The 14,349-nt window shown below is 37.8% G+C and overlaps 1 protein-coding gene across 1 annotated transcript in view; it reads left to right on the forward strand.

Moving 5' to 3' along the window:
- Positions 1–14,349, forward strand: part of TMC1 (transmembrane channel like 1) — a gene marked incomplete at its 5' end in the record, with an annotated part of 116,399 nt that overhangs the window by 41,631 nt on the left and 60,419 nt on the right. The window contains 2 exons of the mRNA XM_084802364.1: positions 9,569–9,675; positions 12,310–12,408. Of these exons, the coding sequence (XP_084658490.1) occupies positions 9,569–9,675; positions 12,310–12,408 (206 nt within the window). The remainder of the gene's footprint in view (positions 1–9,568; positions 9,676–12,309; positions 12,409–14,349) is intronic.

The following is a 14,349-nucleotide window of genomic DNA, read 5'->3' on the forward strand; positions in this document are numbered from 1 at the left end:
GACGAGAGCGGCTCATACTTCCTTCAGTTATGTTTCTTCTTCCTCCAGTAAATTTGAAGGAGCTTAGCTGGTCAGTTAACCAAATATGTACTATTTCCCTTCCGATGCACAATTTGCTGTTTTGGTTGTCCTCTTTCTTCACTGGGATCCATCCTTTTCCTCAGCTCTGAAGAACTGGCCTCCTCTCGGCCACCACCTTAACTGTGACTTACCGAATGGCACCATGGGTCTAACACTCTACCAACATCACATCGCCTGATCTTCAGTGTGTCTCTGGGGCATGTGTTGCCTTCCTATATAGCACAGTAGTGGTTGAGTGCAGTGGTAGCAGAGCTGACAGAGAAGGCATGCCTGGTTCCAGCTCATGTAGCTTCTGTCTCTGAGCAAGTGTTTAGAAGCTTCTTCCTTTCCACACGGGAGTAGCACTTCTGCCAGGTCGGTGGACATTTATTGTAGCTGGGGGATGTGCCACCATTTCTCAGGTGTTTACTCTGAGGAAGTTATTTCACCATGTATGGCTAGTGTGTAGTATTTCAGTGTACTAACTATCGTCATCAGCACACCACATGCTTCCAGATTATGGTCTCAAGTGGAACTCAGGAGATGCACAGGACTGTGCTCTCTGAGCTGATGAGCGGAATAACCATCTCGTAGGAATTACTCTGCCAAGAACGGGATGGAAAATAACAAGCAGTGTCACATGTCATTTATTCTCTAAAGGCTAAGGTCTTTCTGTCTCCGCCATCTGTATACTTTGGATAGTCCTTTTCATCTCTGGTTCTCACTTGCTGCATCTAGGGCTTCATATGAATTCTTCAGGTTTGGCTGCTATACAGTCATTTCCAGCCCAATTATACACAGAGTATAATTTATAATTGACTCTAGATGTATAGTGACATGTAAAGTTATTTATGCTTTTGAGTGAAAATTTTAAATGGAATACAGATTTTTACTATGTGCCTACTTAATTATATCCTCAAATTCTTTTTAAAATAAAATTGGCTAAATATGTTTCCTATTTATAAAATAAATTTCATTATAAAAGCAACACGAATGCTTTTCTCTGAGAGAAAAATGACAATTTAATTATACAGGAGCTTCAGAGACATTTTATTGCTTTGAATATTAGAACCATTTTAATATATGTCTCATGTTATCTTCAAAATGATCTTGGCAATTATTAGTAATTTAAAAAATGCTCAGCAAAAGTCTACCAAGTGGTAGGTATCTGTCTAAATACCACTGCTACTGACAAAGACAGACCAAGATCTGCCCTCTCTGACTGACTTCTGCGTGTGTTAATGTTGTGGGTTATTGGGTGGAGAGGACAATAACGTATAAACTAGAGAATCAAGATTGTGTGGATTATGGTAAGTGGCATGTGCCACACAAGGCAGTAGCATGCCACTCTTTCTTTCTTCTTTTTTCTTTCTTTAAAAAAATTTTTTGTTTGTTTGGTTTTGGTTTTTTAAGACAGGGTTTCTATGTATAGCTCTGGTTATCCTGGAACTCACTCTGTAGATCAGGCTGGATTAAAACCCAGAGATCGGCCGGGCGGCGGTGGCGCACACCTTTAATCTCAGCACTTGGGAGGCAGAAGCAGGCGGATCGCTGTGAGTTCGAGGCCAGCCTGGTCTACAAAGTATGTCCAGGACAGCCAAGGCTACACAGAGAGACCCTGTCTCGAAAAACCAAAAAATAAATAAATAAATAAATAAATATAAAAAAAATAAAAAAATAAAAATAAAATAAAACCCAGAGATCTGCCTGCCTCTGCCTCCCAGTACTGGGATTAAAGGTATGAACCACTATGCTTGGCTTAAGGAATTACTTTAAAACAATTATTTGTTACACATATACTTTTACATATAAAAGGCAGAAACAAAATTTCATACTAATAAGATGTGTATGCTTATGCTTACATAACTAAGCCTCAGCTTAATAGTTGGTGTGGCAGGATGCAGAGCATTGTCAACAATTTTTTTCAGAGTTGATTGACATTTTCATCTTATAACCATAAATGCTGAAAATGCTGCTCTGTAGAAATATGTAGTACATAATGGCAGAAGGTTATTTAAGGCTGTTTAAAACAAATTTTCAGAAATACTGTCCTAATCCTAAGCCAAAATGCATTCAATGATTTTTTTAAAATGTAGTTCAAGTCAGCAACTGAAATAGAAATTCTTAACATCAAGCATTCCAATAATTCAATCTACATGCTGGGCAGTGATGGGAGGAAAACATGAAAAGTCTTGTTTTACATAACTAAATGATTATGTTTCTGTAAAACCAGAAGCTTCCTGTCTCCCTATTTCTCAGATCTGGGTAAAGCATCTTAAGCAACACTCACTTGGGTTGCTGGCCTGATGACATTCATGGTGCCAAGTGGGAACATGTGCTCAGAACCAAGGCTGCCAGAAAGTCATACTGTGCAACACAGGCTAGCCTTGCCAGAGATACGTCACATCCATTATGTGCTTCATTTTGGTCACCCTTTTGACAAGTTATTCGTGCCCACACAGCTGCATGATCCTGGGGTCATGACCTGCAGTTTACGGAGTCCAGGATTGATCACAGTAACAAAAATATGTTTGTAATAGCTTTGTTTTTCAGACTAGAAATAGCTTCAAATAGGCAACCCACAGCACAAAGTCTAAATCACACATTACCCTGCTGGTCCACGTACCACAGGAAACACAAAGCAAGTATGTCACTTGGTTTCCTACCTCTAGGCTCATTTGAAAAAAATATTGCTTCGTATGCCAGGAGAATGGTGGCATTACATTGTACTCACAAAGCGGGTCATTTACTTACTTCCTGACTCAGAACTCTATGTGTGTGTGTGTGTCTTATTAGCCATCTGTTCAAGAGAAAATTATGTATGATGACAGTCTACAAATTACACTCCTTAATAAGTAACCAGAGGGAGAGGTGAAGCCTTAATCTTTAATTTAAAAGAAACACAAGAAAATTCATGACAAGACTGTGCATGTACTTAATTTTCACTTTAATACACATGAAAGCGTTCTAACACATTTATAATGTACTATCAAAGCAGCGTTTATCAGCTGTGTTAAAAAAAATAAAAAATAAAAAGACTTAGCTATTTATGGGCGCAGACCAATTTGTGACTTTGAATAGCCTTAGAAATTACTTCCGGATATTCTTTCAGATATGCATGTGCATTCCATAGTTGTTTTACATACCACATTCAAGAATGATTTAACTATAGTTCTCCTTGAGGAGCCATCACATCCTGATTAAGAGAGATACAGCTTTGGAAACAAAGGCTTGTAGATGAGAACAGGCTGGTGCAGGAGCCTGGCTGTTATGGACCGCTAATGTTTCCATCTCACAGGGATGGGCCAGTAAGCGGGCTAGTGCCCTGATTCATTGCATTTCAGTTATAATTAGTCAACTCTGCTTCACTCAATTTCTCTGTTTCAGTCTCTGGGGTGTGTGTGTGTGTGTGTGTGTGTGTGTGTGTGTGTGTGTGTGTGACTAATAGGGCTTAACACCAGCAGCAGCTAACAGCAGTTAAAGTGGATGGTGGTAAAGTTCTTAGTCCAGCTGACTGGCTGTTGAGGGATGCAAGCTGCAGCCATCATTGTCCTGATGGGCATGACTAATTTTCACTCACACCCTTCCAGCTACACTGTATAAAGAAGGGTTTTTCTCTTTAGCAAGTGCCAACAATCTCCAGTGGTACAACACATCTAGAATAAATGGGTATATTGAGGGATTGTTTACCTGCTTTTGTGTTGAGAAAGGAAAAGTCGTACCCTGGTTCTTGGATGTCACCAACTGTCCCACTGTATCAGATATATTTCCTGTCTTACTATTTTACCTTTACCCGGTGTAGGTTGAATGTGGATGGAACATGGGCCTCTGGATCCCTTGGTTCCTCTGACACTGTCTGAGTCTTTTTTAAACTCATGCTAGTTTTGATGGAGACAGTATTACTGAAGTTCATTTTCTTTAAACTTAGACTTTTGTACAGAGTTCACTTTCAATTAAAGAAAAAATTGTGGAACTGCTTTTAAAGAACCCAAGTTTCAGTTTGGATGCTTTAGTCTTAAATATATATATTTTATTCATAATGTAGATGTGTGTGTGTGTGTGTGTGTGTGTGTGTGTGTGTGTGTGTGTTGGAGGAGGGGATGCTTTCTCAAATATGCCTTTTGCTTTTGCATTTATGTGTTTAAAAATCTATTCCCAAGGAGCGTATTTGCCTCCTTGGTTGTATCTGAGAACTGAGAGTAAGGGCTTCGGTGGTAACAAAATAGCTGAAAAAGGATAAGCAGGTTGGGTGGGAGGAAGGAGAGACAGAAGGAAGGACAGATGGAAAGAAGGAAAAAGTAATTGTTATCACTGTCTGTATTCTCTTTATCAAAGGTCAATGTTCTCTCATTACGTCAAACATCTGTGAGTCAAGACAGTTTTTTTTGTTGTTGTTGTTGTTTTGTTTTTTATTTTAGCTCATCCATCATTATCTGGAGTTTTACTTAAACATATTATTTGTAAGTCATAATATGAACTACTCAGTGGTGACTAATTTTTAGCCATGTTTTCATTAACAAGTAGAACGGAACTTAGTGGTAAACTCGACTGAATGACCCTTGGCTGCAGTTTCAAGTAAAGGGTCGCCTAGTAACACAGTTACATTTGAAAAGTTCTTTGATAAGGAAAATAAGAACATAGGCAGAAAGAGAAAATAGTCAGAATGTTCCCAAAACAGTGAGAGATACGAGAAAAGGAGTAATTAGTTACTCTTGGTAAGAACATTAGACCTGTTTCCAGGAGGATCTCCCTGTGAGTAGGGGTCATTGCCTTGGGCTCTGTACTAACATTTTTCACACAGACTCCACTGGAAGGGTTGTGAAAGTTCTTTAAAAAATTTTTTAATTGTAGTTTGTCAGTTAAATAGACATGAAGATTGGTTTGAAAACACAAGATGGACAAAACAGAAGACATAACACCAGTCAGAACTTTAATAGAAATTAACCAATGTAGTTAATTGTTAGGATTTAAGTTGGCAAGTTTTGTTTGTTTGTAAATGATTTAGTTAGGCTTTTTATTTTGTGTTTGAAGAGTTTGTATATTTTGAGTAAGATCATTATTCTTTTAAATTTTTAATAAATGATTTTTAGTAAGATCTTAATTTATAGTTTTATTATAAGGAAGAAGTGTAACATACATATTTAAAGCTTGTATGGCATTGGGTAGATAACTGAACCTTGATTTTTTTTTTTTTGAGTGTCAAAACCATATCTTTTAGAGCATTAATCTTTGTTTTTAACTTTTTATTTATAATTTGTTGTTTAGTGAGAGCCTGAGACAAATTTTTATTTAGGTTATTAACAAAATGATTAGTTTGACTAGTTTGCACTTTTGAAGTTAATGTAACAGTTGACATTGTAAAAATTGTAAGAATAGTTATTAAGGCACTAATTTTTTTTTTTGAGACAAGGTTTCTCTGTGTAGCCTTGGCTCTCCTGGACTCACTTTGTAGACCATGCTGGCCTTGAACTCACAGTGATCTGCCTGCCTCTGCCTCCCAAGTGCTGGGACTAAAGATGTGTGCCACCACGCCCAGCTTTAAGACACTAATTTTTAAGATGAGAACTATAACAAATCTCTTAGGCCTAAGGAGTTTATTGACCTTTTTAAAAGTTTGTAGAGTTGTATTATTAAGCCAGGGAATTTAAAAAAGATTTACTGGCAGTGTAACATATTTTGGTCCTTTTTAAAAGTATCATTACAATAAGAGATATGTTTAAAAATATCTATACAATCAGTAAGAATACATTTAGAACAACATATATGAAAAGATTTTATTTTTTATTTGTAATATTGTTTTCTGAAATTTTTTTCTTTCTTTTCTCTTTCTTTTTTTTTTGTTTTTTTTTTTTTTGTTTTTTGTTTTGTTTTTTTTTTTTGGACAAAAGCCTTTTGATTGAAAGGTTGGACCAGCTGGTCTGATATTTACATGGGTGATTTTGTATTTTGTGGAAATACACAAGTATATCTTTTTTTCGAGGTGAATAAGACACTAGGCCCTTTTTAGGTGTCGATTAAAAGATATGCTGTTGAAGTTTTACTTAAGGATCTATTAGTAAAAGCCAAAAGGGCTTTTGTTATAGGATCTTTTGTTATTCTTGAAGGAAAAATAATGTTTGGTTTTTTAAAAAATAAATAATATAGGATTTTGAGCCATATGAAATTTTATTTGACATTATTGTCACATGTTTGTAAAAGAGTATTTTTTTATTATAAGGAATATTTTTTATATTTTTAAAATAGCTTTTTAGATCTTAATCTTTTTTTTTATAATTAATTGGCTACATATATACAGATAGGAAGAAACCATTTTTACTTGTGTATGAGGCAAATATATTTACTTTAAGATTTTATCTTGTCAGAGGCAAGCAGTGGGTATATAGTTAGTTTTTAATATAATAAGAGACCAAGGCTTAGTATAATTAATTTGTTATATTTTGGCATCTTGTATCTTTTGTTTTATTAATTTTAGTTGTTGTAAGGCTTTTTGTGTTAATTGTCTGGGAGATCTTGGATCTGGATCTTTTTTAGAGTTTTAAACAAATGATGTAATTGTCTAGTAGTAATTTTAAATGGGGTTTAATCTAATTTATACTTTTTAATAATTTTTGAAAATCATTAAGTGCTTTTAATTTATCAATCATAAGTTGTAACTTTCGTGATATAATAAAATTGTTATAGTTAGTTTTTAAAAAAGTAACTGATTAGCTTATTATGTTGTATTTTGTTAGGGGCAATAACTAATTAATACTGAGTTAAAGACTCAATCATATTTTTAAGAATGAATTTAGTTAATTTTTTTTTTGTTATAAGGATATCATCTATATAATGAAAATAAAAGTTTTTTATATTTATTTTTAACAGATTTTAATGTTTGGTTTACAATTTTTTGACAAAGAGTAGGACTATTTTTTATTTTTTGAAGCAAAGCTTTTTATTGATATCTTTGATAAGGTCTTTGAAAGTTAACTGAAGGTATGTTAAATGTAAATTTATGAGTATCTTTAGGATGTAATTTAATAGTGACAAAACAGTTTCTTATATTTATAACAATTATATAATAGTCTTTGGGAATAGTTACAGGACAAGGGAGGCTAGGTTGAAGGACTCTCATGTCATGTATAGTTTTATTTATAGTTTTTAAATCTTGTAAAAACATCTTATGACTTTTTAAAGAATAACAAACACTGGAGTATTTTATGGACTGTTTGATTATTTTATATGTCTTGTATTTAATTGTTTTTTTTAACAAGTTGTTTTAATGTCTATATCTTTTTTGTGTTAGGGGCCACTGATTAATTTAAACAGGCTCTTTATTTATCTATGAAATTTTATCTGTATATACTTTAATATTTTTTGTATATTTTTTTAATCTTTATGGTTATTAGAGGTTTTTCTTTGGTTATTTGTATAGTTTTTTTTTAATGGCCTAGTCATAATTTTTACTTACCAACTGTACTTTCTCATAAAGAGAAAGTAGATAATCTTTGTTTATTGTAGAATTTAACCCTGTGTTTTTTGGTGTTGTTCTTGGCAGATTTAAGGTGTTAAATTTAGGAGCAAGAGGATTTAAGCTACTTTTTTTTTAAATGTTTTTTTTTTTAATTTTTTTATTTTGGGGCTGAGGGCTTGCCCCTCATCTCACTATTTATCTTCCCATTTGTAAAGGAGGCTACCATCTTTGCTAAACTTTGATTTATACTCCTGTTTTTAATTTAATTTAATTTTTTTAAATACTGAGGAGATAACCCCAGAGGCTTGTTTATTTTATAGGAGGTCTTTTTTTAAAAATTTCTTTCTTTCTTTCTTTCTTTCTTTTTTTTTTTTTTTTTGTGTAGTCACAACTAATGTGAACCTGTTGACTATAAGAAAAGTATGAAAATTTTTATTTGTTACCTCATGTTTTGTTTTGTTTTATAAAGCTACGGTGTGTAGCCTATACCCTGGACTTACTGTTGGCTGGGGCATAATCTTGTATAGTCTTGGTTTTTCTTAGTTTGACTGGTTTTTGGCAGAGAGCATTGGCATTTTTCATGTTAATTGTTTTAATAACATGTCTGATCTCTCAGAGGGAGGAAATATTTTATTTAGTGTCTTTTTTAGTAACAAAAAAAATTAATAAAATTTTGTCAAACATTTTTTTTGAAGTTTTAACACCTCTGTCTTTTAACATATGACTTAATACTGTCAAGAACATTTCCCTGTTGGACTGTGAATATCCCATAATTTTTACCTACTCGTCTCTTAGTTCAGCCTTTTGTTGTTATTGTTGAGGAGTCTGTAACACTCTTTGGCGAGGTCCTTATCTTTGTCTGAAAAAAGTATTTAAAAAGAGGAGAGAAAGTTTACCTTACTTTGAGCCTCGCTGATTGGGCACCATAAAGGGAGGGGAGGAAGGAAGGAGGGAAGAAGAGGAGGAAAAGAGGGAGAGAGGAAGAACAGGAGGGAGATTGCATGTGCTGTGCTCAGCGTCTACACCAGAAGGCCCTTGCATGCATTTGCACAGAGAGCCCAGCTGTCTAGAGGCAGTTGCTTCTTCTCCCCAGTAAATGAGGACCACGTCAATAAAACATGATTACTGAGCCTGACTGGGCAGCCTCACATGGTTGTTACCAGAGAACAGAGATAAGGGCTGTGCAATGGTATGAAATCACTGGAGGCCAAGTAGATGATCAGGTGTCCCCGGGGGAGGGGGACTCAGGTCGGCTTTAGGGTTGTGCAAACATGGCTGCAGCACCGTGGCAGGGGCAGGTCACAGATAACGCTTTCAATGTGCCGTGAATCCAAGCTCTCTTATGAGTGTGAACACCAATTCTTCGACATCGAAGTCATGGATTCCTTCCTCCACACCCATTTCCAAACTGACCTATTTTCAAGTTTCTTTAAAAAATAAAACAAAACAAAAATCAAAAATCAGAAAACCAAAACCAACAAAACCCTGCTCCTGTGTTGTGGGGGAATAAATGAAACAGGAAGTGAAGAATGGACCATGGTTCAGAATGACAGGCATTACGGGGGCGCGGTCAGCCTCACCTTAGCAAGCACAGGCTGGGATCTGCAGTCAGCTCTGTTAGAACTTCCTCTTACCTGCAGGAAGGTTGTCCTAAAAGTAAAGTTTCAAAGGCAGAGGGCTAAAGGAAAGCATTGGTCCCTATGGTAGATTCATGCAGTACCATGGTTCAAAGGGACTGATGCGGGCTCTCCAAGGCTGTACAGTGTGTGTTTGTGTGTGTTGGGTCAGGGCAGAAGCGTGTATTGATTGGCCAGAAAAAGGTGTCTGATGTCTGATTCCCCAGAGCCTGTGTGTTGCCTGATGTTGGTGCTGGGAGCTGAGCTCCTCATCCTCTGGTAGAGAGGGAAATGTTCTTCATGAATTGCTGAATCATCTCTCCAGTGGGTCTATGCACGTGTACTTTGGAAGGCCAACAAGATAAGATTGGATTGTTGTTGTTGTTGTTACTGCTATTGTTTTGACTTTCCTTCAGCTTTCTAATTTTCTTTGCAATAGGTCAGTTTGGCTCCTCAGTGGCCTCATACTTCCTGTTCCTGAGGTGGATGTATGGCGTTAACATGGTTCTCTTTATCCTGACATTTAGCCTCATCATGTTACCAGAGGTAAGCTCTAACTTCCAGCTTGTAAGGTAAGGCATACTGAAAAAAAGTCTTAAATGACTGCCCCCTCCCCCACCATTCACCATTCACAGCCCCCACCCCTGTCTTACAAAACAAGTTCAAGACAGCCAAGGCTACACAGAGAAACCCTGTGTGGGAAAAAAAAAAAAAAAAAAAGAAAAGAAAAAAAAAAAGAAAGAAAAAAGAGATAAGATTTATAATAAGCTAAGCTTTCAAAATATTATCCATAACCAAGGGACCTAATCCTTGTTCCAAGCTTATATAACCCTCATGGACTTGCATCTAACATGTTGTGTTTATGTCTAAGTGTGCTCTTTATGTGGGGGAAATTCATGGCTTTAATCAGAATCATACTGATTTGTACTCCAATGTTAAGCACTACTGGTCAGTGGAAAGACTTAAGACACCTACTGAGTATTTTTTTTTTTTCTTTTCTGAATTTGCTCTCAAAATTGTTCTTCACGCAACCAAAAGTTCTAGCTCTCTAAACTGGGAGAACACATCACAAGTAGCATTTTCCTGAAATAAAGTTTCATTTGTCTTATGTGCATAGCCACGGAATGTTAGGATCAAAGTCAGAAAAATAGAGGGCTCAGCCTGAAGAAGAGACAAACTGCTGAGCTGATGTAGGGAAGAGGGAGTGGAGGCCAAACCACCATGGCGTGTGCAGGCTTCAGCCACAGGAAGTGGCTCAGACTTCTTTGGGTGCTTATCCTACAAAGGCTGGGTGGTACAATGTACCAGTATTTAAAAACAAGTTGTTTAATACAAGATTATCAGTGGCCTAAACTGGGTGTAGGAATGACGTTATAGTCACCCTGTTTAAAATCAACAAATTCTCCCACATTTATAATAAGCTGTCTTGGTAGGTAGAATAATATTGCCTTCCTGCTCTAAAGAGATGCTGGCTTCCCTCAGAGCAAGTACCTTCACATCCCGTGTTCTGAGCTTAGCCTGCTCATGACACAGATTGTAGAGGAGATTTGAAATGTCCCAAACACCCACATTAGATGTGAGGTAACTTAGTGATGATTGCTAAGTTATTTATTATACTTGGTAACTAGGACCCACGCCTCTTTTTATCACCTTGATTTTGCATTTTAGCTAGTTTTATAATTCCCGTGACAATTCTGGGGAGTGTCTAGGTCTGTTTGGCTCAGATGACAGTGGCAATAGATTCTGCCAAGTGAAAAGTTGCAGGCAGTGTAGCCAAATGTGTGTATTTCACCTAGTTCAAATGAAGCCAGCCTTTATTTTTGCTTCTCGGTCTACACTCTGCACTCCATCACTGCCTACTGTTACTCTCCTTAGCTTCAGAGGCAGCTAGGGCTGGGACTCTGACCCACATGCTGCGCTAGCTCCACGCAAAGGAAATGAAATGCTGCTGTTAATTCGTATGAACTCCACACGATTATGTAAAGCACACTGTGCACTGATGGAGTGAGCTGGAGTGTTCCGCCTTCGGATCCCTGTTCACCGGTGTGTGTTAGATACTGAAGGACATCTTGGGTCCTGAGCAATGATTCCTAACTCCTGAATCAGGAGCAAAAGAGGATGAGCTCCCTATGTGTTAGCGGGAACACCAGAAGACTAGGCGTCTCCCAACCACGAGGTCACATTGCAGACCACGAAGTCACATTGCAGAGCTGCCTGAACCCTTTCATCCCAGAGCTTGCCGGCCTCTCCACAAGCTCAGTACCTCAGTACTTAACCTTCATTCATCTGGGCCTTCCAACTTTGGAGTGAAACCGCATGGAGAGAGCGCTTCACTCTGTTCAGACTAGGAAGTTAAAAGCTGCCAAAGGGTTGTAGTGGAACATTAAGCCACTGCCTTTTTACAGAAGGACTCAGCCCGGAGTAAGTCCTAGCCTTTGGCTGGTTAGCCTATGCCTTCACTTTAGACTGTGCTCACTGACTCCCCCAGCAGGAGGAAAAGTTCATTTCACCCATGAAGCGGCTTTTGCTAGCTGTGGGGGGGCTGGAGGATGCTTTATGATGGATCTTTCCTCTGACGCGTATAATTCCTAGTCCACTGCTCCCCCGTGCTGTTCACTACACTGCATCTCTCCTTAGTCCGTAGCACGGATTCAGGGCAGAAATCCTGAACTGGAGACGGCACCGATGCCGTAGTCATCAACATGTGGGTTGTTGATTCCTGTAGACGCACTCCGATTGATTACACGGTTGCATCTTCTGAGGCTTCAAGAGTCCCTTTCCATGGACGCTCCTTCCATCACCTCTCGGAAGTGGAACTCCTATATGGTTCCTTCTATCTCCTCGCAGAAGTGGAGCTCTCCTATGAAACTGTGGGCAGCACCATTTTGATAAGCACTGTGGTGCCCCTAAAATACCTCTCTTCTAAATGTGGCTCCTCAGCAAAGAACCTTCTGGGGACTGTGCTTGGCCAGCTTGGTCTTCGTCCAGTCAACTCAGGGTGCAGGGGCCTTATTTCCTTTGTCCTTAATTCTGGACTTAATGGATTCCCAGAAAAATGAGACGCCACATAGAGACCCACAGAGCCTGAATGAAAAGCTTTCCTGAGAGTTTTTAAACGAAACCATTTGTGATCACATGTGGGCCTCAGATTCTGTTAACTGCTCTTTTTGCTTTGTCTAGTACCTCTGGGGCTTACCATATGGCAGCTTACCTAGGAAAACAGTCCCAAGAGCTGAAGAGGCGTCTGCGGCCAACTTCGGCGTGCTGTACGACTTCAACGTAAGTTTCTCCACATAAACTGTCTGTAGGTGAACAGCTTTTCCCTGTTGTTGCTTTCCTGAGACACTATGCCGCCTTACAGGGCTGGTAGACTGTTTTAAGGGAGAGATGTCCTTGTCTCCTGTTTACAAAAGACTGTATGTGTCAAAGTCATAATATGATTAAATAAGAATACTGACTATGGACTAAAGATGAGCTCAAATCCCAAAGATTTAAATAAAATATTCTTCTTTCTTTGGAAATGAATAAAAAAATATTTTTTTAGATGTGCTTTTTGAAAAATCTTATGGGCTTCTTTGGGAATTCATTTTTCAAATTCATATTAAGTCTTTCACAATTTTACACAAGATCCCTACACAATAGTACTTAATAGTGACTACTAAATAAAGTTAATATTCATATTTGAAAATATCAAATTCTAAGTAAATCTAAAATAAGTACTAATTCACCATAGTACTAAAATAAGTAGTATTCTATTATAGCACTAAAATTAGTTTACTCAACATCATAGTTTCCTTCAGTTGTTAATGTAACAGATCTGGGAAGAGGGAACATAAATGGAGGAACGGTTTCTATCAGATTAGCCTATGAGGATGCTTATGGGGCGTTTTCGTGATTTATGATTGACGTGGGAGGGCTCTGTCCACTTTGGGTGGTGTCATTCCTGATTAGGTGGGCTTGGGGTACTTTAAAAAGGTAGCAAGCCAGGTAAAGCAAGCCAGTAAGCAAGGCTCATAAATTTCTGCCTTTTTTAGTTCCGGTCTCCAGGTTCCTGCCTTGAGTGTTGCCCTGGCATTCCATGAGGATGAAATATAACCTGTCAGTCGAAATAAATTATTTTCTTCAAGTTGATTTTGATCAGTGTTTTATGACAGCAACAAAAAGCAAGTTAGAACATTTAATTACTATGGTACATATTTATCCCAGCCCACTGAAAAATCATTATGGGCTCGGGACCTAAACTACGCTCTGAATTCAGCCAGGGTGTCTGGGCCACTGACTGTGTGCTGAGTTCAGCCAAAGTCTCAGGGCCGGGACTGCACACCAAGCTCAGCTAGAGTCTCTGAGCCCAAACTGTGGGCCTAGCCCAACTAGGTTCTCTGGGCCCAAACCACTCACTGAGCTCAGCCAGGAAGTGGAAAGTGGGGTCTGACTTTCACACAAACTCTGGTGCCTCATATTTGACCATGTCCCCTGGATGGGGAGGCCTGGTGGCACTCAGAGGAAGGATAGCAGCCTACCAAGAAGAGACTTGATACCCTATGAGCATATACAGGGGGAAGAGGTCCCTCTCAGTCACAGTCATAGGGAAAAGGAGTAAGGGGAATATAGGAGGGAGGGAGGACTGGGAGGATACAAGGGATGGGATAACAATTGAGATGTAATATGAATAAATTAATAAACTATATTTGAAAAACAAACAAAAAAAAGAAAAGAAAAATCATTCTGGGGTATGATTCAAGTCTGTGATGATGCAATTCTATGAATTTCTTTTTTAAATACTGACCAGATCAGGATGTTTGGAAGCATGCAAATAAGAAAGTTTCAAGGCAGAGTTGAGGAAATTGATAATCCAATCAAAATTTTCTTGATAAATTGCAAATAAAAATAAAAATCTGCATATTTGTTATAAAGATTTAAAAACCTAGATTTCCTTGTCATAGTCTATAAATGTGTTCAAATATATTTTGGGCTCCCTGAGATGGCAAAATGGCTATTCCATATTCTTTTCAGCTCCTAATACGGTCCTCATCAAATTGGTAATGGCTCTGATGAACTCTGCTTCCGGTCTCCATAGTTTGACTGTTTCTAGATTTTTTCCTCAAATATATAAATTAGATGACATTTAGTCTTGTAAAGCTCATTGAATATCAGTCGATAAGTTTATGTGCTCAGTACGAGAAGACAGGAATTTTCAGACAGAGTTCCAGTCTCTAGGAG

Source organism: Acomys minous (genome assembly GCF_964271855.1).
Source record: "Acomys minous genome assembly, chromosome: 2".
Lineage (NCBI taxonomy): Eukaryota > Metazoa > Chordata > Mammalia > Rodentia > Muridae > Acomys > Acomys minous.